The 21,757-nt window shown below is 41.8% G+C and overlaps 1 protein-coding gene across 1 annotated transcript; it reads right to left on the bottom strand.

The window, feature by feature from the left end:
• Positions 1-11,210: 11,210 nt before the first annotated feature.
• sstr2a (somatostatin receptor 2a) lies at positions 11,211-20,719 on the bottom strand. The gene is made up of 5 exons (XM_035146680.2): positions 20,512-20,719; positions 19,749-19,925; positions 15,255-15,946; positions 14,045-14,370; positions 11,211-13,353 (listed from the first exon to the last, which is right to left on the bottom strand). Exons 3-5 carry the CDS (start codon positions 15,640-15,642, stop codon positions 12,925-12,927), a joined length of 1,143 nt encoding a protein of 380 aa, XP_035002571.1. The 5' UTR covers positions 15,643-15,946; positions 19,749-19,925; positions 20,512-20,719; the 3' UTR covers positions 11,211-12,924.
• Between the last annotated feature and the right edge of the window lie 1,038 nt (positions 20,720-21,757).

Raw genomic sequence — 21,757 nt, 5'->3', positions numbered from 1 at the left:
ACCAAAGGGAGAAAAGTATATAGAGCGAACACTAGAGAAGGAAATGGAACTAAAAGTTAAAAAACAGACAATGATGGTGGATGACAACAAATCAGGGGAAGAAGAATGAGAAGTACAGTGAGGCAGTAAAAAATACAAGAAAAGGTTAGTTTGAAAATAAATAAATGGATAAGAAGCACCTGAATAGTAAGTTTCAGATCTCAATCGCAGGTTGATTGTGGTGCAGCTGTTAGATACCAGTGGCGACAAGTCATAAAAATGTCTTTAACACCGACTCATTTAGTTCTGCTTGGTGTCATTTGGAACAAAGAACTGGAAACAGCAGAAGAGGAGTCCACTGCCCACTGAGACCCACAGGGGCAGTTGTGCTGATGAACATGGGAATTTACAGAGAGAGAGAGAGAGAGAGAAATAGTCGCAGAGACGTGGTCGTTAATGATGAAGCGTGTCCTGGGTGTAACTGAAAGTGTTTTACTGGATATACAGTCAATTATTAAGTGTAATAACACTTAAGCTGCAGGTTCGGTGAATGAAAGTTACCAGACAATAACCACCGACTCCACCATCATGTGCATTGTAGGTAAAGTGGTTTTCAGACATGTCTGGTGAATCGTGTCCAGACTTTCTGCAGAGTTTGCCTTTCACAACACAGCAGGAGATTCTCGGCTGAGGCGCGTTCACAATGTATAAATTCCCCTGGAAAGATCACGTTGTGTGTGTACGGCACCGCATTTTCATCCTGAGATAGTTTTATTTTTGCATTGACAAATGCCCCCACAAACAAGCTACAGATTCAGCTCTTGGCAGAAAACATCAAAGTTGATTTCGAAGACGCATCGTTAAAGTGTTGACTTGGCTGCAGTTTAAATGAAAGGAAAGAAAATTGTCAATGAGTTCTGATCACAAACTTTTAAAATGTTGCAGGAAATTGAAAGCACGTTACTGAAACTGTCAGTAGTAATGAAAAAGACGTAGGCGTATGTAATGTGCATATTGCTTACCTCATCAAATTACAGAGAGAAAGTAACATGCATCTGTTTGTATGACTCGAGATGCATAACAAAAAACTCAAAAGACATACAGACATGCACTTAAGTGAAGTTATTTATAAAAAATAAAAATAAAAGCACCAGAACAGCAGAAGCAAAGAATTCAAGAATTCAAAAACTACACTAATATGTCAAAGTCAGACTCTGACTTAAAAACATACAGTAGACGCTGAGTAATTGCAGAAGGTTTCGAAGTGAGTAGAGAAGGTGTGTGCGTGGCCTGGATCACATCAACCAAACAAACACCTCCAGAAACCTGTGATCACCCAGAATAGACTCGCTGCAGGTGTGTAGTCAAATTTTGAAAAGGCTTAAAAAGGAAGCCAGTTCACATGAGTAAAAACGAAAATGACCAAATCCTGACTAGATCTGTCATTTGGGAACTAATGCAAATGTTGAGTGAGTTTTGTAACGAGCGTTTCTCAATTTAAAATATTTTCAAGACACCCTTAATTATTTTTCACGTAGATATGTGTACGTATAGAAACAATTCTTTATTTCTTCGTCTGAAAAGGTTTTGGAGGCTTCAGTGGTCAAAGAGCTCAGTCACATGTCAAACATGTGAGCCATTGAAACAAACAGTTCTTAATGTATTTTTCTTTGTTTTGTATCATTTTCTAACATGAACATAATGACTGTAACTTCTATAGAACGGTGTTCAATCAAACAATACCAATGTTGACCAGTAGATGGAGACAATCAGCAGTATATGAAAACACAGCCTGGATCAAGAGTCTCTTCTAAAGGAATCTCTTTGCATTTCATGGCATCGATTGAGAGAAGCTTACGAGCACCATTTCACATCTGAATACTCATTTTACTTTGTAGGAGCAGTCGTTCATCACTTCTTATCCCGCTCTTCATCATGCAGGGAGGAAGACGAGCCCCAAAAACATAACTTTGGCGACAGGGTTAAAGGTCCAGTGTGTAGTATTTAGGGGAAAGGGATCTGGTCGCAGAGATTGAATATAAAATAATCCTAGTGATGTTTTCACTAGTGTGTGATGTTGTAAATTGTAGAAATTGTTGTTTTCTTTACCCTAGAATGGTCCCTTTATAGTTAAATACTTTATATTTTTAGGAGGGGTTCCTCTCAACGGAGGCAGCCATGTTTTTTGCAGTAGCCCAAACAGGAAAAACAAAGCACCTTTTGAGTTTTTATGACAACTGAAGGTTTACACAGGTTCTCAGGTGAGGGGTATTCAGCTGCAACATGACACTTCGCCACTAGATGTCACTAAATTCTACACACTGAACCTTTGAAGACAAGGGTGTCGAAAGTCAGGTGAACCTCCTGAGACAAAGGGGGTAAAGCGAGTGCATGACCATGTAGTGTGTGATCAAAGAGCCCGCATGCTGTGCAGTGAACAGTGCTCCCCTGAAGTTTCCACTCAATCACTGGACAGCATCTCCACCCACAAGGGTATGTTTGTGAGATCAAAGAGACCGTGTTGCACAGCCACGGCTCCTTGCTCCGATGTCGGTGGAACAACATCAGCAGAATCAATTCTTTCACTTCACCTGCATTCAGGGGAAATAACAAAAGAGTGGAAAACCCATAGTGTATTGACAAGTGCAGGCTGTGAAATGGAAAGATTTCTGATGCAATGCCCCTGATGCTCTTATCTTATTTCACCGACGTGATCAAATCACTATTGTGGGACCCAGTTGGTCAAGTGGCATCTATCTGTTCCTTGTCTGCCGTCCCTCCTGCAGTGAACCAAATCAGCAGATCACAAAACACAGCTCAACAGCTTGTTTTGAATGTTTCTACAAACATTCAACAAATAAAAGACCCGACTCCATCTTACTAAACACCCTTGTCGGACTCCGAAGGATGTCCGCACAATTGGGTCGGGACTGAGCTAGCAGCAGTGTTCAGGTAAAGAGGTGGCGTAACAAGCGGAGGTAGGATGTAGAGTATAAATTCTTCACATGTCTTTGTTTACTGCACAAATACCGTCTTTGTCTTCTAGGTTTATGGCACTGCTTTTTCATTTTGAGGTTTTTTTTTCCTTTCTTTCTGTCTCGTTTTAGAATCGTCATCAACAAACCCACCTGCTTGCGGTGAATCCTGCTGAGGATCTGTTTTCTGCGTTCTCACATCGACTCTTTTGGACATCCTGCTGCGTTTTCACTTTGGGGCTGATCCAGAGAAAGTCCACAGGAAGTCTGCAGGCTCTCACTACGACATTTGAGTTCTCACATACAGCCCCTCTGAAAGCAGCCACCTCAGTACTTTATTTACATATTCTAAAAAAGGTTCTAAGGGTTGTTTATTATGTTGTGGTGGTTATCGAGGAGGTTCTTGGGATGGTTTAGTCTGTTTTAGTGGTCAATGGAAAGATTAGACACTTTAGGATGTTCTAATGATTGTTGAAGATGTTCTGTGGACTGTTTTGGGAGGTTCTACTAGTCATTGAGAATGTTCTAGTGGTCGTTCAGAGGGTTATGGATGTTGTAGTGGTTAGTGAGGAGGTTCTCGATGTTCTCTTGGGGTTTGTATCGCCCTTTCAGAGGTTCCGAATGTCATTGATAGGGTTCTTCTGTAGTTTGAGAGGGTTTCATGCTCAATTACATGGTTTTAGTCATTGTGTTGAATGTTACAGGGCATGCTGGGGTGTTGTTGTAGCCACTGGGGACACCACTACATCAATGTAATGGGAGGACATGCTTTGACACTTCTTTCAAAGTACTCTGTGACAAATGTGAAAAAAAAGCATTGTAACACCGTGTTCATGTTTTCAGTTTGATTGAAAACATGTCTTCTTCTTCTTCTTCTTCACTTTCAGTGATTTCACTCAAAAGCTATTTTACCCTTAGGGCTAAATGGTGATGTGCTTTTCATCTTGTTTATTAGCGATACCTTGAATCAAAACACTTAATGCGAGCTGTGCTGCATGAAGTTTGTCACACACTGATATTTATTTGGTCTACTTTCTTTGACTTTGTTCAATAGAACTTATCAAAAGATTCTTCATGAATTTTGACCGGTTATTTTTCTACTGGTATCAAAATGGTTCCAGAGGCTGAAGTATACACGACCAGAGCTTTGGCACAGCTCTGACCTGTTATAATAAATCTGTTGTTGACCCCACTGGAAGAACAAGGCCCCCTTCACTGACATTTTTCCCTCTGACATTCAAACTTTACTCTCCTCAGACTGGTGGGAGGTGGATGTGAAAATTCCCTTTGTGCCGTGTGCATTTAATCCTCATCTCCATTCTTTCATCTATCACCGCCACCACAATAAAACGCCCCCGAGCACGACTGTCATTAGCGAACACATTATTTGTTTTCACAGTGGAACTGAGTCCTCAGCTGCACAGATTGGCACAGCGCTGAGAGCGTTGAGTCATTTGGAGGCGAGTCAGGCGGCAGAGAAAATGAGGCGATATGAGGGGATGTCGTTGCAGGCAGGCTCGCTCATGTGTGGAATGTTTCAAATTGAGCCGTACCTGGTTCTAGCATCGGGGATGTTGACACAAATCCACATTAACCAAAGTAAACATGCATTTCACACGTCTTCGATACAAAGAATCTTGGATTGTCAGCTACAGCTTCATATGAAATACCACTGTCTGCTGCAACTATCAGCTGCTGCCTCCGCTGTAGAGACAACAGAATTAATAAGATCCATGATGAAATACAGTCAAATGCTTCTGTAGCTACACTCATGCCTGTATGGGTCGAGGACAGGTTATATAGCAAAATGGTGAAATCATAGACTGTACATAATTCCTTTCACGATCCAGAAATTAATCTAAAATATCCTGGATACAAACGTTTTCATCTCGCACTAAAGACATAGTTTATACTCAAAGTCTGCACAATCGCAAGTCAGTCTCAGGTGTCTCATGAAGTTTCACTCTGTTTTTCTACCATCAAATAATAAAGCAGTTTTCAGACAGTATGGACCCTATTGTCCAGACTTTCTCAGGAGAAGGGCTTCTGTTTGCCTTTCTCATATGAAGAACATAGCAGGAGATTCTCCGCTTAGACGCGTTCACAACAACACAGAAATCTCTTCAGCGGCTAGGTGAGTGGGGGTGCAGCAAGTAAAGGGAGGATGTCACCAAAAGTTCTCACTAGGGGTCTGGATGGAGAAACTCTGGAGAACATCTGGAGCCTCTCACTCTGACGTTATCGTTCTCACGTACATTCCCTCCAGAGAACGTCAGGAGATTTTCCGAAGTTCAGTGCAAGTGTGTGCATGTCTAATTAAAACCATACATGTCAGAAATATGGCCTCTCGAACATACATCATATTACATCAGTGTGATACATATGACCCAAATAGACAGAAAGCATCTTTGAGAGGATTTTATTTGACGTGTGCCGTATAATGCAGCCAGCCAGTGGGTATAATCAAAAGGAAATGTTATCTTGCTAATGTTTTACAGTTTATGTTTGCCATTTTACTTTAGGGTACTAGCCTGCTGACATTTACTTATAAGATAGGCCAATGACCGTAGGCTGATGGAGGAAAACGATGGGGACAACAGAGACAACATTTCGTTCTGTGGAATCTTGTATAAATTCTGTAAAACTTCTATTTAACATTCACAGCAATCGTACAGTTAATTATTAAGCTAATTCACTCTGGACCAAATGGGTGGACTCATCACACTGCTAGCATAGCTACGTGGTTGAGAAAGATACTATTCCGATTATAACTGTACATCTGAAAGTATTAAATATAAAACAGTTATTGAAAAACAGTGAATGTTGAAATCTTAGTCTTCGTCACAGTCAAAGTAATTTTCACTTTCCAACCATATTTAGCTGGGTTTTATGCGAGGTGCCAAAATACATTTGATTTGCAAAACACTACTTCAGTACTTTCAAATAAAAATACTTGAAAGCAGTAAAAGTAAGTATATACCATATACATTCATACACGCTGCTTTCAGCCAGGTGAGTCCACATAGTACAAACACATATGGGCAGATATGGTACTCGTGTGTATGCACACCCACTGAAGAAGAATACACACATGTTGGACCATGGGAGCAGAAACTGGTCTGCAGTTTAATCGCAGAGACAAAGGCCCGTCCGTTACAATCAGTGATCACATTATCAACTATGCAACAATAAAGAGTCACAAATAAACATCTGCTTCTAACATTAAACCACACAACATGAGCTATGTAAGCCCGGGTACTAGTACTAAAAATAATATATACAGCAAGTCTCTTTCATGTTTTTGTTACCGACATCTCTGTACAATACAAAGGCCTTTGGTTGCTCGGCTTTTGGGATAAACAGGTTCAAATCTTGTGTTGCTTCAAATGATATTATATGCAATTGAAGTTCCAAGGCACATAGACAAAAGTAACAGAGCAGAAAAGTACATATCCATGTCTGCAGGGTGCGATCTGTTTTTGAACATTTTTATGAATAAGAATACTGCAAATCACGAACCACAGAGGGTTAATATAAAAGATGAAGCCTGTGAGTCTCCTAGTAAACATTCGGTCATAGAACAAAGTCGAAACAACGTCTAAACCTCGATGTCATCAGGGGTTGAAATTATGACAATTGAACCAATGTCAGATTGTAACGACAACGTTGTCTCAACGTGCATGGAATTTTGGACAATAATTCGCTAATTTTGCAATTAGATGCAACTATAATCACAAATGTAACTTTTAGGTGGCATATAACACTTACAGGGTATTTAATTATCACCAGTATATTAATGTGTATAAATCTGGTTGTTTTGTGGTTTAGGTGAAACCTGAACATCATTTTAACACCTGTCATGTAAGAGGTTGTTCCACACCTGTCGTCTGGCACAAATACAAATTTAAAAAAACTCAACCGCTGTAGTTCCAGGAATATTTTAAATCCATTTTTTTAAATTAGAGTCCGCAAAACATTGACGAACATTGTGCGAACAAAACCAAAGTTTAAGTGCTGATTTTAAATGCCAGCATTAAAGCCCTCTTTCAGTACCATGGATAGTGCCACTTGGCCAAGCATCCATTTATAAATGTGAATATTTAATCAACAAAAAACAATGTGAAATAAACTGTACTCATGTCGCAGCGCTTTACTTAGTTATAATTTAAAAATAATATATTTCAGGCACACCCAGCCACACCCCTCAGCAGATCGCACCCTGCATGACAGCACACCTTCAGAAACAAGGGTAAGTTATGAGCAGCTTACTTCAAATTTGTCAGAATTATAATCTGTATTGTGTAAAACATACATTTTATTTACTTGAACACCGTTTGTGCTGCCGATTCATGACCTTAGCAGTTGCATCTCTTGTTGCTAAACACAAACACAAACCACTTTACAACTTCAATATTATTTAGTACTTTTTTTTTCTGAGCGTGTATCTAGCAAAAGAGGTCGCACCCAGGATAAGTGAATCGCTGGATTTAGTACGTGTGGTGACAAAGTAAAGGGGCTATATAACAATCCCTATGCGAGAACAAGTGATGCATACCACAAATACACAGTTTAATATTGAACGGTGCATCCTCTGGAGTGCACGTTCTAGCCCTTCGCAAATGAACTAATGCTTCAAGAAAAAAGAAAAAAGTACACCAAACTCAGCAACAGAGAGGTTTCCCATTCCCCCTGCTTCTGCCTCTCAACTGTACACTACAGAGCGGCAGGAATCAGCCAGATACACACACAAACAGCCTTTTTACATTTGGCGCTGAGCTGAACTAAGCAAGCAGTGTCAACCCAGATAATCACATCTTTTTCCAGAACACGGCACGACCTAATTTCAGAGACGTATTCAGGTCTCATCGCCACGGCTGTCCTTTTTAGTGCTACATTTACACTGGTTTTGACACAAACGGTCTTATTAACATCTATTAAACATCAGGACGTACATTAGGTCAGTTAATTATGTCCAAACAGCCGGTGGCAGTGACAGACATCGTGTGTCTTCCTCAGTATGGTTCAGTTCATTTCAGCTCAGCTCAGCTTGGATGGGTTAAAAATGTGTGTCAGCTCATATTCTTCACCAGCCATGCACGCAAATGAAAGAGAGAGAGAGAGAGAGAGAGAGAGAGAGAGAGAGAAAACCTCCCTGCAACCACGATGCTCACTATAAAAAAGAGCTCTGATCACAAAAAGGATCGTACACAATGTCAGATATCAACACATTAATAAATTGTTTTGAAAGTCATGGATCTTGTGGAATTTAAGACAAGTACACAGCGAGAAATCATCTACTTCCTGGAAACAAACTGTACAAATGTTGTATTGGGGTGTTCAATTCAATCATTGGTGATTTTTGGTAGAATGGCCTGAGGAAGGAAATCAAGCAAAGCAAAAAATCGCAGAAAGTTTAAAAAGATGAGGTACAGAAAACACTGAGAGGGATGGAGAGCACGTTTACGCACATAAGAGAAGAAGACTTCAGCGATGTAGTGGACGGTTGGACACTGGGGGAAGAATGGAGTTGTGTTTGTAGTTTCTGTTTGAGGATTTCATAGAGAATAGGAGTAGGAAGAGACAAGCATGTTGCTTCTTCCTTCTCCTTTTCAGACTGAAAATGAGATGTTAATCGATGTTAATTTATTTGACTGAATATTTATGTTTTTTACTACATATGTTGCTGTCCATCTCTTTTTTCATCTCATTTCATTTCATTTATCTTTTTAAAACATTTGGAATAACGTAAAGCAGTACGTTGTAATTCCCGTCTGTTCCAGGGTCAGTCACAGGGTTTATCTGTATGATAATCAAAATTGAATCCAAACCTGTGAGCTGTTGGTTTCCCTCACAGAAAGCCTTTGGTCTTGGACTGCTTCACCCATTACCGTTTGACTTGAATGATATACTGGGACTCTGAGTGAATGTGACACTGCAGGATAAGGAGGACAACCTTATTACTTTGCAGTTGTGTGACAAATCTCCCAGCAACCGTGCGTGGCTCCATCATGGAGGTCCGCTGGAGGAGTCCCTGTGCACAAACAGCCAGACAGCTCAAATTGAAGCTTGTATCTGCCGTTGACGTGGGCTCAGTCAATCAGCATTAATGGAGTGATAAGGTTTCCAAATCCAGATTATTGTGACAAGGTCTTTTGTTGTTGCTCCTTTGGCTCAGACACTGGGAATCTGAAGCTCAAAGCAATCAGCACACCTAAGCCAACTGGTTTTTTTTAGCAAGCTAAATAACCAGCAAGTTAATTTGTAGAAACTGATAGTCATGTAAAATGGCGCAACTTAAAGGGATAGTTCACCCCAAGAATGAAAATGCACTCATTATCTGTTCACAACAGGTGGGTGAAGTGTTTGACTCCAGAAAAACACTTTTGGAGTTTCAGGGGTAAACAGCGTTTCAGCCAAAACCAATATAATTAAATTAAAAATGTAAAAAAAACAACAGACTACTGCTTGTGTGGTCCAAGTGTCATTTACACCATGTTTTGAGCCTAAATGTCCGCTATTATCCTCCAGTAACTTCAACTATCGGGAGTTATCGCGATACTTACGAAATTCTCGCGAGAGTCCAGCAGTTACGTGGACTCAAACTCTTCACCCACGCCTCCATCGGCATAATGGTGATGATGAGTGAATGTTCAGCAATCAGGGTACAGAGCTGCAGCAGAAAGGTCCAAGCACTCAGTCAGTGAGCCAGTGTCAGCTGTCAATCATGACATAGCATCACTCATGTAGAAAGAGTTGCTTTTAACCTGATTCCTCCTGTAGACATTGTTATGTGAGTGAGAATCGGAGTTACAGTGACTACCGCACCAGGTTTTGTTCTCAAAAGTAACAGCATTTTGAATTTTCTTCTCGCTCCTGTTAATAGTTGTCATAACATAAACCTACAGGATCGTTACATCTGGAATCATCCTGGAGAGTACCTTGTTTCTATGTTCAGTCACATTAATGATATTGCCTCAGGTAGGAGCTAAAGTAACCAAACTTCCCTTGACGGTTTGTTTGTTTGTTGGTTTGTATGTTTGCTTGTTGGCAGAATTACACAAAAAACCACAGGACAGATCCGAGAAACTTGGATTCAGGATGCGGTATGGGTCGGGGAAGAACCCATACAATTTTCGTGTTATCCCGGATCAGATGGCGAATCCAGGATTTTTTCGCTGCTCATCCAGTTCACTGAATGCCGTGTAAGATGCACTGAGTCAAATGCATGTTAACACAATGCTTTTTGTGTTGTTTGCTTAGTAACACTGACAGTGAACTGGCATGTTTTGGTTATAGTATTCACTGGTATCCATAGAAACTAACGTCACTGGGTCCCCTAGCAATGACTGCATGTGCACTACATGTTGCTTCTGACATCCCAGTGACCTGATTTTGCATGTTGTGTATTCATATTTTAGCAGTGTTTGTCCTTTATGGATGCTCTGTATACATATTTAAAGCATAACTAAACATTATATTCATAAATTAGTAAATTGCATGTCTCTTGTACTTCTGTCTGTCTGACGTTATTTGGAGTTATAATAATCTGTGGCAAAACCAAGGCTGGATTATCAACTGGGCAAAACTGGAACTGGGAGAACAAGGTTTTAATAGCCAGCTTTAAAATCCAGTATGAACAGATGCATGTCCTGCATCTTTAGCTAATCTTGCGGACCAACCTTGTAAAAGCAGCCCTCATCCAAATCTACTTTAAAGAAACATATTCCTCTTTAGTTCATATTGTGCACATCTGGAGCGTACTCTGAATTAATTCAATTTAAAGCAGCAGCACATGCACAAAGGTCGCCCTCACACCGAACAGGTTCCAAGTGATAGGTCGACAGACGAAAGAGTGAAAGAGAAGTTCTTGCATGATAGAGAAAACTGCACTGCATGCCACTTGTGGGTTTGTGCATAACAGCAGCTGAATCTATGAGGTCTGACTGTCCAGTTGGACAGTAAAAACTTTATGGACGATAGAGTCCGACAGTAGAAATCTCTTATGGTATTATGATTCTTTTTGTGGTTCACAAATTACAATATGGTGGGCCACCACAGTGTAGATAGTTAATGGTAAACACTGAAGTTAACCAACTGGCACATTAAAAAACAACTTGGGTCGGGTTAATGTTATTCCAACATAGGAGTAATGGTTACACAATGCACAGGAAGGTAGGTGTGGTGGGTGGTGGGTCAATAAGCAGCACAATAAGTCCAAAGACTTTGTACTTCACAAAAGTACAAGAGTCATTCAAGTCAATCTAGACATTGATTTTGTATTTTGTGTAATAACAAGCTGAAATCAACCAAACATACATAATGCAATAATAGTAAAATGATAACTTCTGTGTTTAAATAGTCTGATGAGGTGAGTTCAGGTCAGAGCTTCAGAAACACAACCAGCTGTTCTCAGTCGTTGTTGCCCAACCATCCTTGTAGTTATATTGTTATGAGAAAACTAATTATATTGAGAATAAAATACAATAAAAATAGATTATATTTTTGTTTCGGCGTATCGCTCTCTCAGCCACACATCTCCATCTCTTCTTTTCACCTGCAGTCCTGCAGCCCACTCAAACTTCGTCTTCTCTGTGTTGTGTTCTCATTAGACACGATGAGTACTTGAGCTCTGCACTTCTTCCCTGGGTTTCTCTTCTTCACCCTCACCCCCTTTGACAAAGTGATACATTTTCCTGTCGTCTGTGAGATTTAGGCATTTTTTAAACCACATGCTGCCTTAACCAGCGTTAAACTCCCCGAAATATTACATTGTCCAAACACAGAACTTTACAAGAGGAAATGGGCTCTTCACAGCTGCATCTCTGGCACAGAGACCAGGCTGCAGTGACGTATAACATATCCGTGATGGATTCCGCAAAAACATATCTTTAAAGCCGTTCTTTACACATATCACAACAATGCAGAATTTTACAGCAGGGTTTGCCTTCGAGATTCATTTTGGCTTGGACATGAAGTTGTTTATGTGCCGAACTTTCCCCCAGAGGTTGACAAGAAAAAAAAAACATTTCCTATATACAAAGTCAAGCTGTTTTGAAGTACGCAGGGTCAGAGTGGCTCCCAAGATGTTTTCCCAACCTTCCACATAATCGATAATCCACGATGTTAAATTCAAGCAGTTACAGATCAATGCAGCTGCTTCCACTCAGAAGTCCACAGGGAAAAGAGCATCCTTCCTCTGAGGGTGAATACGATTTGTTTTGACAGTTTTACCATTTTGTTGCACCGTCGATCATGCAAGACCAGACGAATCAGCTGGATGGAATAAGACATGACCATGAAAGTATTCATCTTTGAGCTTTGGCTGCTGATATTTATCTTTCAAAATCTCTGGAGAATTACAGTGCCGGCCCGAAATGTTTGTCCCATTTCTTCAACAGTACTTCCATATTCAGAGGAATCAATGCTCGACCTTGTAAGCTCTGGAAATGTCCATCCCTGCTCAGCCGTCTCCGTCCTCACCGTGCGTGAACTCACCCCTGCATTTTCTCCAGTGGTTCCACTCTCCGATCGTAGGTCTTCTTTTGATTTGGGTTCTGTCTGCATGTTTTCTAGTAACTTGATAGTAGTCCCAGGCTGGTGAGCGAGAGCTGCAGTCTTATTTGTGTTTGATTTGTCTACAGTGTTGTAAATAATTTGTCATATCATACATTTGCTTCAGCTCAGGGCTAATCAGCTCAAGTTCCCTCATTAGCCCAAATATCAAGCGTTTGATCTGGAGTCAGTGTACTTTCCCCGACCTTTTAAAAACCCTTAAGAAATTGTTTATTTTTTTCACTCACTTTGCTCATGTGTCAGTGTCCATGAGCAGCAGCTATTACATCATCCTCCCGCCCCCCCCCCCGCGCCACTGAGCCGAGGTCACTAGCAGTGCGCGGGTAGCCCCATCATCCCCAAGCACCACTGCTCAGTCTCTCTGGCCTCCCTAGACGTGACTGCTACCATTTTATCCTCAGATGCTGGTCTGCAGCTCGCAATGGAGCAGGGCGGCATTGTGAGTCTCCAAGTTGGCGTTGTTCACAGCGTCGATGACCATCCGGCTCCTGTCCGCCCTGCTGTCACTGCGCTCTATCTCGTCCATGCCCGTCACCTTTTTCAGACACAGGACTTTCTGAAAGCTCTTCTTGAAGTTGTCCGACAGGAAGGCATACAGGATGGGGTTCGCGCAGCTGTTGGCGTAGCCGAGGACCACCACAAAGTCGAAGGTGCTCTTCACAGCAGAGGTGGGGCTGATGGAGCTGGTGACAGAGGTGACGTTGAAAATGTAGAAAGGCAGCCAGCAGAGCACGAACACCGCCACCACAATGGACACCATCCTGGTCACCTTACGCTCTGAGCGCTTGCGCTTGGTGGAGCCCACTCTCATGCCAGACGACTTCACCTGGTAAGAGGACGGACTGTTAGTGGCTTGAAATCACAAGAATACAAGCAAAATGTCCAAACTCTTCTTCACAGCAACATCTTGAGGGAATAGCGTGACATTTTAGAATATACTCCTATGTTTTTAACTCAGATGAAAAGATCAATACAACTCTAATATCTCGCAACCAGGATTTAGCTTACATTTACCTTAGTTTAGCTTAGGATAAAATAAAAACAAATCTGTTCCCAAACTCTAAAACAAAGACAGTTAGGGTTAGGGTTTTCCCAAAGAAAGGGGGTTAGGGTTAGGGTTCTGTCACTTTATGTAATTCTTATCACCCTGTATATCTTGCACCAAATGTAATCAACACAAGATGGCAGCACTTTTTTTGGCTCATTTTTTACATTTTAAGGTAAGTAGAGATGCATCATTCATCTTTACAACAATCATTGGTTAGATTTTTAAACCAACCAGTATCCAGATCCAATATTACTGCAGCTCACAGTACTGGTGAGTAATCTTGGGCCAAAGAAAAATTGCACTTGAAAATGATTTAAGTAGCCAAAATATTTTACTTGTTAGTTTTTTTGTTTATCATTCTAGTGCCATAGCCAGTTCTGAATTAATGTTATTGAATTTACAGGACAGAAGAAAAGCAAAACCAAAACAGAAACAAAGTTCCATTATAATACCACACATGCAGTCTCACCTTGATTATAATAAGCAGGTAGCACATACATATGACTGCGAGGGGCAAGAAGAAACCAATGAAAAAGGTGTAGAATATGAAGGCTGTGTAATAGATGTCCTGGGGCTCCGGCCACACGATGCCACATACCGGCACCTTGTCCAGGCCACTGAAGATCATAGTTGGCAGAATGACCAACAGCGACACAACCCAGACTGTCAGGTTAATTAGCTTGGCTACACGGGGCTTCCGCCATTTCGTAGATTTAATGGGGTGGACCACAGCCAAGTATCGATCGATGCTCATCAGCATCAGACAGAAGATGCTGGTGAACTGATTGAGAGAGTCTGGGAAGGGGCAGGGGAGGAGAGGAAGGAACAAGGTGAGTTGAGGTTATGTATCACATGCTGAGCAATTACTTAAGCTATCAAAGGAAGCAAGAATAGATTACAGTGAGATAAAAACTGCCTCGAGCAATAGTTAACAGCACTTTTATATCTGTCTGTTAAAAACGAAGCAACAACAATGAACTGGCTGTCTTAAATCTTGAACCCACACATCTAGAGCTGACTGTAACTAGTTTGTTTCATTAGTATCAGTAATTGGTTTCCGTTGTCTACACAGCACAAGCGGGCTATACACCTCCTTCTTGGGCCACGTAGGCCGTGTCCTCTGAAGGAGGCGAACCCTGAATTGGGACACGGCTGTGGTGTAGAAATAACCACACCTGGCCAGGAAATAGTCTGGCACATTACCTCCGATAAAACCAAAATTGTTTGACGAATTTGGTTGTTTTTTTTGGGAATTAAAAAACAATGGGATACAGTGCATTCATTAGTGAGCTTTAAAAGTGTCTGTATTCATATTTTTGTGTAACCTTTAAACTGCAGAGTCAAGCTAGTTGTTTTCCCCTGCTTCCAGCCTGTTGCTTATTAAGCAGCCTTCTGACTGTAGTTGCATATTTGCAGTAGATATGTGAGTGCTAGTGAACATTACATCTAACTTTCACCAAAAAAACTATTTAAAAAAACCATCTCAACATTTGTTTAATTTTGACACTCAAACTGAGTTTAACATTTAAAAAGTAAAGATGTTTTTCTTGAAATTACCGCTTTAGCAGGGAGTGATTTCAGGGTAATTTCCCTCTCGCGGAGCCTGACAGTGCTTTTCTGTAAAGTAAAACTGCTGCTCCTTCATAAAGTGCACCAATAACGTTCTGTTCTACACCCACCTACAGTCATGATCACTCTGCAAAGAGCCTCTCCAAAGGGCCAGTGCACCAGCGCTAGCTGCAGGGCGATGAACGGCAAGCTCATCATGCACAAAACATCTGCGACTGCCAGGTTCAGGATGTAGATGTTGGTCACTGTCTTCATTTTGGCATAACGCAGGATTACATAGATGACCAGGGCGTTGCCACAGAGCCCCACGGAGCACACCATGAAATAGATGAAGGTGATGACCACGGAGCTGGTCTTGTCCTGGTGACGCTCTCTGGTCTGTGAGATGTTCATGTCCAGGTCAGACTCATTCCCTTGGATGTAGCTGTCGTACAGGAGGGGCTCGGGGATGGAGGTGTTTGGGGGAGTGGAGAGGAAGGGCCACTGATCCAAGGCCATGATGGCTGACAAGGTTTTGGGAAATCAAAGGGTCGTAAGCATCTAAAAAAGTTGACAAGTAGAGTGTGATCAGAGAGGAGTTCAGAGACGGTAGCTATTAATGGGTTTTGGGTTGGACATTGATTTTAATTCACAGGGTGGTGAAAATAAGGGTTCAGGACTGTGTTAAGTTCCAGGATAAGCAAGGGGTGCTGGAAATTTGAGATCTTTGGGTATAGGGCTCTGGGTTTTAGGACGACTGAGGATTAGGAACCACAATTATCACATCCCAGCTGGAAGAAGATGGTTATAGACCGAGATGGATCTAGGGAAAGAGAGAACGGAGTGAAAAACAGTAAGTGTGGCAGAGAAATGTAGAGTATAAATAGTCTTATATAATAGTCCTTTAATATTCACGGCCACAGTTCCAAGGTTACTTAACATAACTATGTTCACAGCTTATTCTTTCTCTACAGAATAGCTCAAATATTTCCTATGGATGTTTGCTTCTCTCCATGGTTATACTCAACACTGCAACACACCAACAGAGACATGGAAGAAACAGCTGAATCCACCCATCCATCCGTTTAATGCAGAGCAGGCCCGAGGCAGAATTTGATTTGTGGGCCCCCCCCTCACTGCCACATTTACAATGCTTGATCATTCACACACTGTAAATCGAACACACCCACTGACAATTTTATTAGTTGTAGCTGTGTTTCTTATACCAATGCCCACCTTTATGCTTCCAGGGTTTTTAATCTTAATAAGTGTGCACACACAGACACACATGACTTCTGTCAGAGAGATGGCGAAAAAGATCCTAATTTACCAAATCAGCCTTTTATTACTCTCGCTCTACCCCCGCAGATGGAATTAAATTAAATTGATTGCCCTTTTTTTTAAAAAAAAGATCCAATGGCTATGCTTAAAGACAGTGCTTTGGTTGTTATGGTTATAATAAATCCAGAATGACTTAAACACTGCGTTCAGTGAAAGCAGTGAACTGATGGAGACATTTGAATAATTGTGGCAGAAAGCAGATGTGAGGAGGAGTCAGGCTTTTGTGTTAAGTGCACGACCAACATGTTTCAAATAATCCACGACTCTACCTTTGAAAATAATAATAATATTCATAATGGTTTAACCCAGGATATTTTCAGTGGTTTACCCAGTCACAGATGTAACACCTGCAAACTATTGTTAGCTTCCTAAAGTCCCTTAAATGCAGCACCTGCAAACTATCGGCAGGTGCTGCTAAGCGGCTGCACACAGTAGCACACAGCTACCGCAGAGCGCATGGCTAAGACGTACACTGCGCTCACTGAGACATTTGCTTTGATGCGATTGGGAGGCGGGGCCTTGCTTAATTTGCGGGGCCCTGCAACGGACGTAGTGAGCGTATAGGGAGATCCGGCTCTGATTTTCTGTACCGCTATACAGAAACAAACAATTTGTGGCTGTATTCACACTTATGGTCGTTATATAGTCTCTAATCAAGTCTTTGGACTGTGGGAGGAAACCAGAGAAAACCCAAACAAACACCCGGAGAAAATGCAAAGTCCACACAGAAAGACCCCAAACGAATTGGGCTAACACTTCTGGCTGAATCCAGCGAAGTCCACTTTGGCCATTTTTACATGATGTGCAGTTTTCTGGAAAATAAAACAGAATCCATCTTGCCTTGTTCTAAGGTTTTTACATGTGATCAACCCACAGAGTTTCAGATCAATTACTCCGGGCAGATAGATGTGTCTTTGATGTATTTGACAGCAAGCTAGTGAGTGTTGGTTCACACCAATGGCAGCTGCGACAGCATCGATTATATCAGAACTGGAGAGATTTCTTCATTGAAAGAGTGCAAAGATCAACACTGGAGGCTTTGGAAAGGATGTTTTTGCTTTTCTCCTGCCTGGGGTCAGAAAACAGTGATAGACAGGTAGTTGGTCCAATCACCTGCCGAGTAATTGGTTTTAAAGCACTTGTCCTTTTTCCCACAAAATCCCAATGAACCTCAACCACTTATTTTCTTTGTTACAAATCATCCTGTGCCTGGTTAACTAAGACACGAGGGATCCCTGAGCCAGCCGCCATCAGGACCCCTTACCTTATTGAACATCATCCCAAACACTCACAACTTTTGAATCACTGACCTGCGTGGATTTTGATCCAAAGACAATATCTAGTTTCACAAAAACATCCAGGTGTGGGTTCCTGGAAAACTCACCACAATGTTTACTTACGAGAAAATTCTTGTAGGTCTCATTAGGTCTTCTGCTCTTTTCTTGCTCGTAACCCTGACCAGACAATAAATCCCCCTCCCCTTGCGACACTGACCCCAAGTAGTCCAGGACATGCGTGTGCACATGTGAGTATGCATGCCTCCCCCCATGCATGCATACATTCAAAATGGTGAGCCTGAGCGAATGAACGACGAGGGCACCTCGCTGCCAAAGACAAATGTTTATTTAATCGATCTTGGGAACAAACAGCTCTGACACTGTGGCAGGATCACTCACTCTTCCCCTGCAGTGACAGCAGCTGGCCCACAGTCGGGCAACGGTCCAGTTCTTGCTTTCATAATTTACCTGACGTGTGACTGGCACATGTGGGCTCACTTGGGTCAGTCCACCTTGTGCTAATGAAGGCTGTGGTGATAAGAGGTCGGGTACAAGTAGCAGTTGATGACGTGGGTTAGCAAGGGTTTCACTTTATCCTTTTATTAATCAGAATGTTTCACTCATTAAATACAAATAAATAATCATGTATCTCATTAAATTCCTTTTTCATTCATTTAGCTTTAATTCTTGATAATATCGATAAATAATCATTGCAAATGTTAAATCGTATAATCACGAATGTAACCAAAGGGATCACCAGAGCCAAATGTGGTGTATTCTAATTGTCTGTTATATAAATCAAAACCCCTGAGAGGTGTTCAGTTCAGTTTTAGACAATAAAATAACCATCAGATTATCAGAATAATCCCTGATTGAGTTTATTAGCCAGTTGTAGGGTTAAGAGAAATACATATCGCATTAATAGCCTGCAGTTCCACGAGTGATCATTCGCCTCTGATACGGTTTGTTCATTTTTCACATTGTGCATTTGACTCACTGGCTGTGGGAATGTCTGCGATGGAAGTTTCTCTATTGGCGAACCACTAAGGCTCAAATTTGTTCGTGAGTGTGAGATTTTGTGGCTTTTGTTCCTCTAACTGCTGTTATTACAGTTGTATGAGTAATATCGGGTGGACAAAGCTTAGCCTAATAGAAAAAAATGGAATTAGGTTTTGCCCACTTTTTCTTAAATTAGCCTATAATTATTATTTTTGGTCGTTAGTGTTGCACTTCCGGGTGATTTGGCAACACCTAGTGATTACAGCAGGTTCAGGGATCTTGGGCAACAATGTCGACTGAATTGAATGATTAGAATTGAAAGAAACACAAATAACTCACCTCAAACAATTGGTCTGATTGCATAAAAACAATTCATGCCTGTTAATTTCAGTACAAAACATTGAAATCCACAAAAGAATTGTCTATTGACCTTTACTAACAGGTATCTGTGGAGCCCGCACATTCTGTGGGCTTGTGAGTGTGTTCGAGAGTGAGAGAGCCACAGAGGGGAAAGCAATCAAAACGAAATGCACCCACATGTTTGATGAAAAATGAATTCAGTGATAATAATATTTGTTCGCAGGAGATGAAGGATAATTCCTCCAAATTGAAAAAACAAAGCTCTCAGCCTGATAACCATGCACACGTCTCTCCATTGGAATTACACCTGCTTCACTCGTGTTTTAATGCTGAGATGAAGAACACACCTGCCCTCTTAAACCATAGATCCTGAAATGTGCAAATAAAACGCATTTTGAGTGAAGTATTTCTTTTTTGTTTAAGTGCGTTTAAATACAAAAAAACCAAAACGTGTTATTTCACAATAGATTCCATAAAAGTCAACTTTTATCAGCTTAAATAAAACAAGAGTGTGTGTCAGGGCGCACAAGCAAACCAGAGTCCTCACTGGAATGCCAATGGATGAAGACGGATTTATTGAGCAGCATAAAAACCAGCGCAAAATTTTTCAAATCATTCGTTTTTTTTTTCGTCAACAGCATCACTTACTTTTTAAACACGTCCTCCTCAAATCGCGTCCATGGTGGCGAGACGTCCCTCAGCACAGAGTGTGGAGTCCAGCCGCTCCGGAGCGGCGCTGACCTGCTGGAAAAACCGCATCCAGCCTCTCCATCCACCTGCTCGTGTTGCGCACGGCGCCGGCGTTCCGACGCCCACTCAGCGGAGCTGCTTGTGACAAAACTACATCTCGTCAGGTCATTTTTTTTATAAATCCAAGAAACATCCCGAGTTGGTTAACTGAAACTTCTTAATGATTTATTAATAAAATAAAATTTAAAAAAAGCCGGCGTACGCTCAGAGTGCACTGCGCGCGTCCAACGAGAGCGTCTTGGCACCGAAACCACCGCGACGAGACAGACGGAGCGGCAGGACGCGCGACTGTGCCGCAGACGGAGAGAGAGAGGGAGAGAGAGAGAGAGGGAGAGAGAGAGTCGAGCGCGTCACCCTCACCGTGTGTGCGTCGGTGTCCGACAGTTTGCTGATTTTGAGTCAAGCCTATGAGTTGGCTTTTTGTTCCATCATGACAGACCTCAACATTTACTTTGCTGCAAACATGTGCTCCACACCGGAGCTTCTCAGATGCACCCAGATAAACCACATCAGTAAAGTATTAAAGCACAGACCTGGATTTCCCCTCACTGGTCCTATACAGTTGCATGGGAAACATCAATTTTTAAAGAGAAGGCAACTTGCAGGAAAAACAAAAATCCGACCTCAAGCTGTCCACCAAAATGGTGCTCTTGGCTCTTACCAGATCCATCCGCTCCCACTGCTGTTGTTGTCCAGGGCCTTACAAGTGCAGATCAGTCATCGATGCACATCCGACGTCAGCCGACGGGGAGGAGATGGCACCTGGAACGGATGGAGAAAGCCAATCTAACCTCCTTCCAGTCTTATATATGTATAAAGGAGGAGCTTTGGAAGCCAGTGCAGATGGCGGGTATCGTCTGTGACCTCTCTCAGTGGAAGGCTGCGTGAGAAAATGTCCTGTACTTGTCTCAACATAGCAACACAAAAGTGCTGCTATTATTAATATCGGCTGTTGTCCAATAAAGATTAATACATCTATTTATGTGCAACGTGATAGGAGGCCGCTGAGAGGAGGAAGCATGATGACAGAGGTTGAGGGAGAGGGTTTGTGAACCGTTCATGTCTTGAGTTATTCAAAGCAGAAATCCCCCATCCATGTATCCCTGCTTCAGGTCAGGAGGGTTTGTGGTTCACATTTGTGTTCGCTGCAGTTTGAGGTCAGTGAGTTGTCTGGGTGAGTTCACCTCTCATTCACACTGACAACAACGTCCAAGCAGGAAGTTGTCCTGTTCATTTTTAAATGGTCAACAAGGGCAGAATGTACGAAGAAGCACTGCAGGAATAGTTTGACATTTTAATAATTACTCTTGATTTGCTTTCTCGCTGAGAAGTAAAGAAGAAGACGTGATGTCACAAATGTCACATAATTATGCCGTGAAGGCGACTGTACAGCCAAGTGATCCCACACTAAAGGCTCTGTTAAAAATTCTCCCAGTTTGGATCAATACAGCACAGACGCAATAGTTCACCTACTGCCAGTTTGACCCAGTATCAGCTCAATAACCCATCAGGTTAATAACCCATTCTAACAACACAAGTTGAGTTCAGACCGAACCCAAACTCCCCCAGAAACTCCAGTCCTTTCCTTCATTTACCGTAAAGCTTCTCCAGGTTTGTTTCTTTGGTCTCAGTACGTTTATGGGGCGGACTCATAAAGCCTTTGAATAAGCACAAATCTTTTTGCTCAAATTGAAAGCACTATCAGCTCACCCAGGCCCATTGTTGCATTAGTGTTGCAACGCCTGTGGGGCTCTGCTTCCCACCCTTCTGATGACTTTAAATTCTGCCAGGTCAGGTTGTCAGGCAACCAATGGAGACTCCAGGAAGTTGCCACAAATTAATAGTCCTGTTGCAATAAGAAAATGAAACAGTGCAAATTCTTATTTAAAATGAAACAAAGATTTAAA

Source organism: Hippoglossus stenolepis, chromosome 21 (genome assembly GCF_022539355.2).
Source record: "Hippoglossus stenolepis isolate QCI-W04-F060 chromosome 21, HSTE1.2, whole genome shotgun sequence".
NCBI classification, from domain to species: Eukaryota; Metazoa; Chordata; class Actinopteri; order Pleuronectiformes; family Pleuronectidae; genus Hippoglossus; species Hippoglossus stenolepis.
Note: the sequence above shows the minus strand (reverse complement) of the source record. Positions and strands in the feature narration are given on the sequence as shown.

Excerpts from the sequence above, each read along its gene's own strand:
- sstr2a (XM_035146680.2), bottom strand. The coding sequence starts at position 15,642 with ATGGCCTTGGATCAGTGGCCCTTCCTCTCCACTCCCCCAAACACCTCC. Across the intron at positions 14,371-15,254 it reads CAGAGTGATCATGACTGTAG|ACTCTCTCAATCAGTTCACC; the intron begins GTGGGTGTAGAA and ends GCCCCTTCCCAG. Across the intron at positions 13,354-14,044 it reads ACCTGCTTATTATAATCAAG|GTGAAGTCGTCTGGCATGAG; the intron begins GTGAGACTGCAT and ends TCCTCTTACCAG.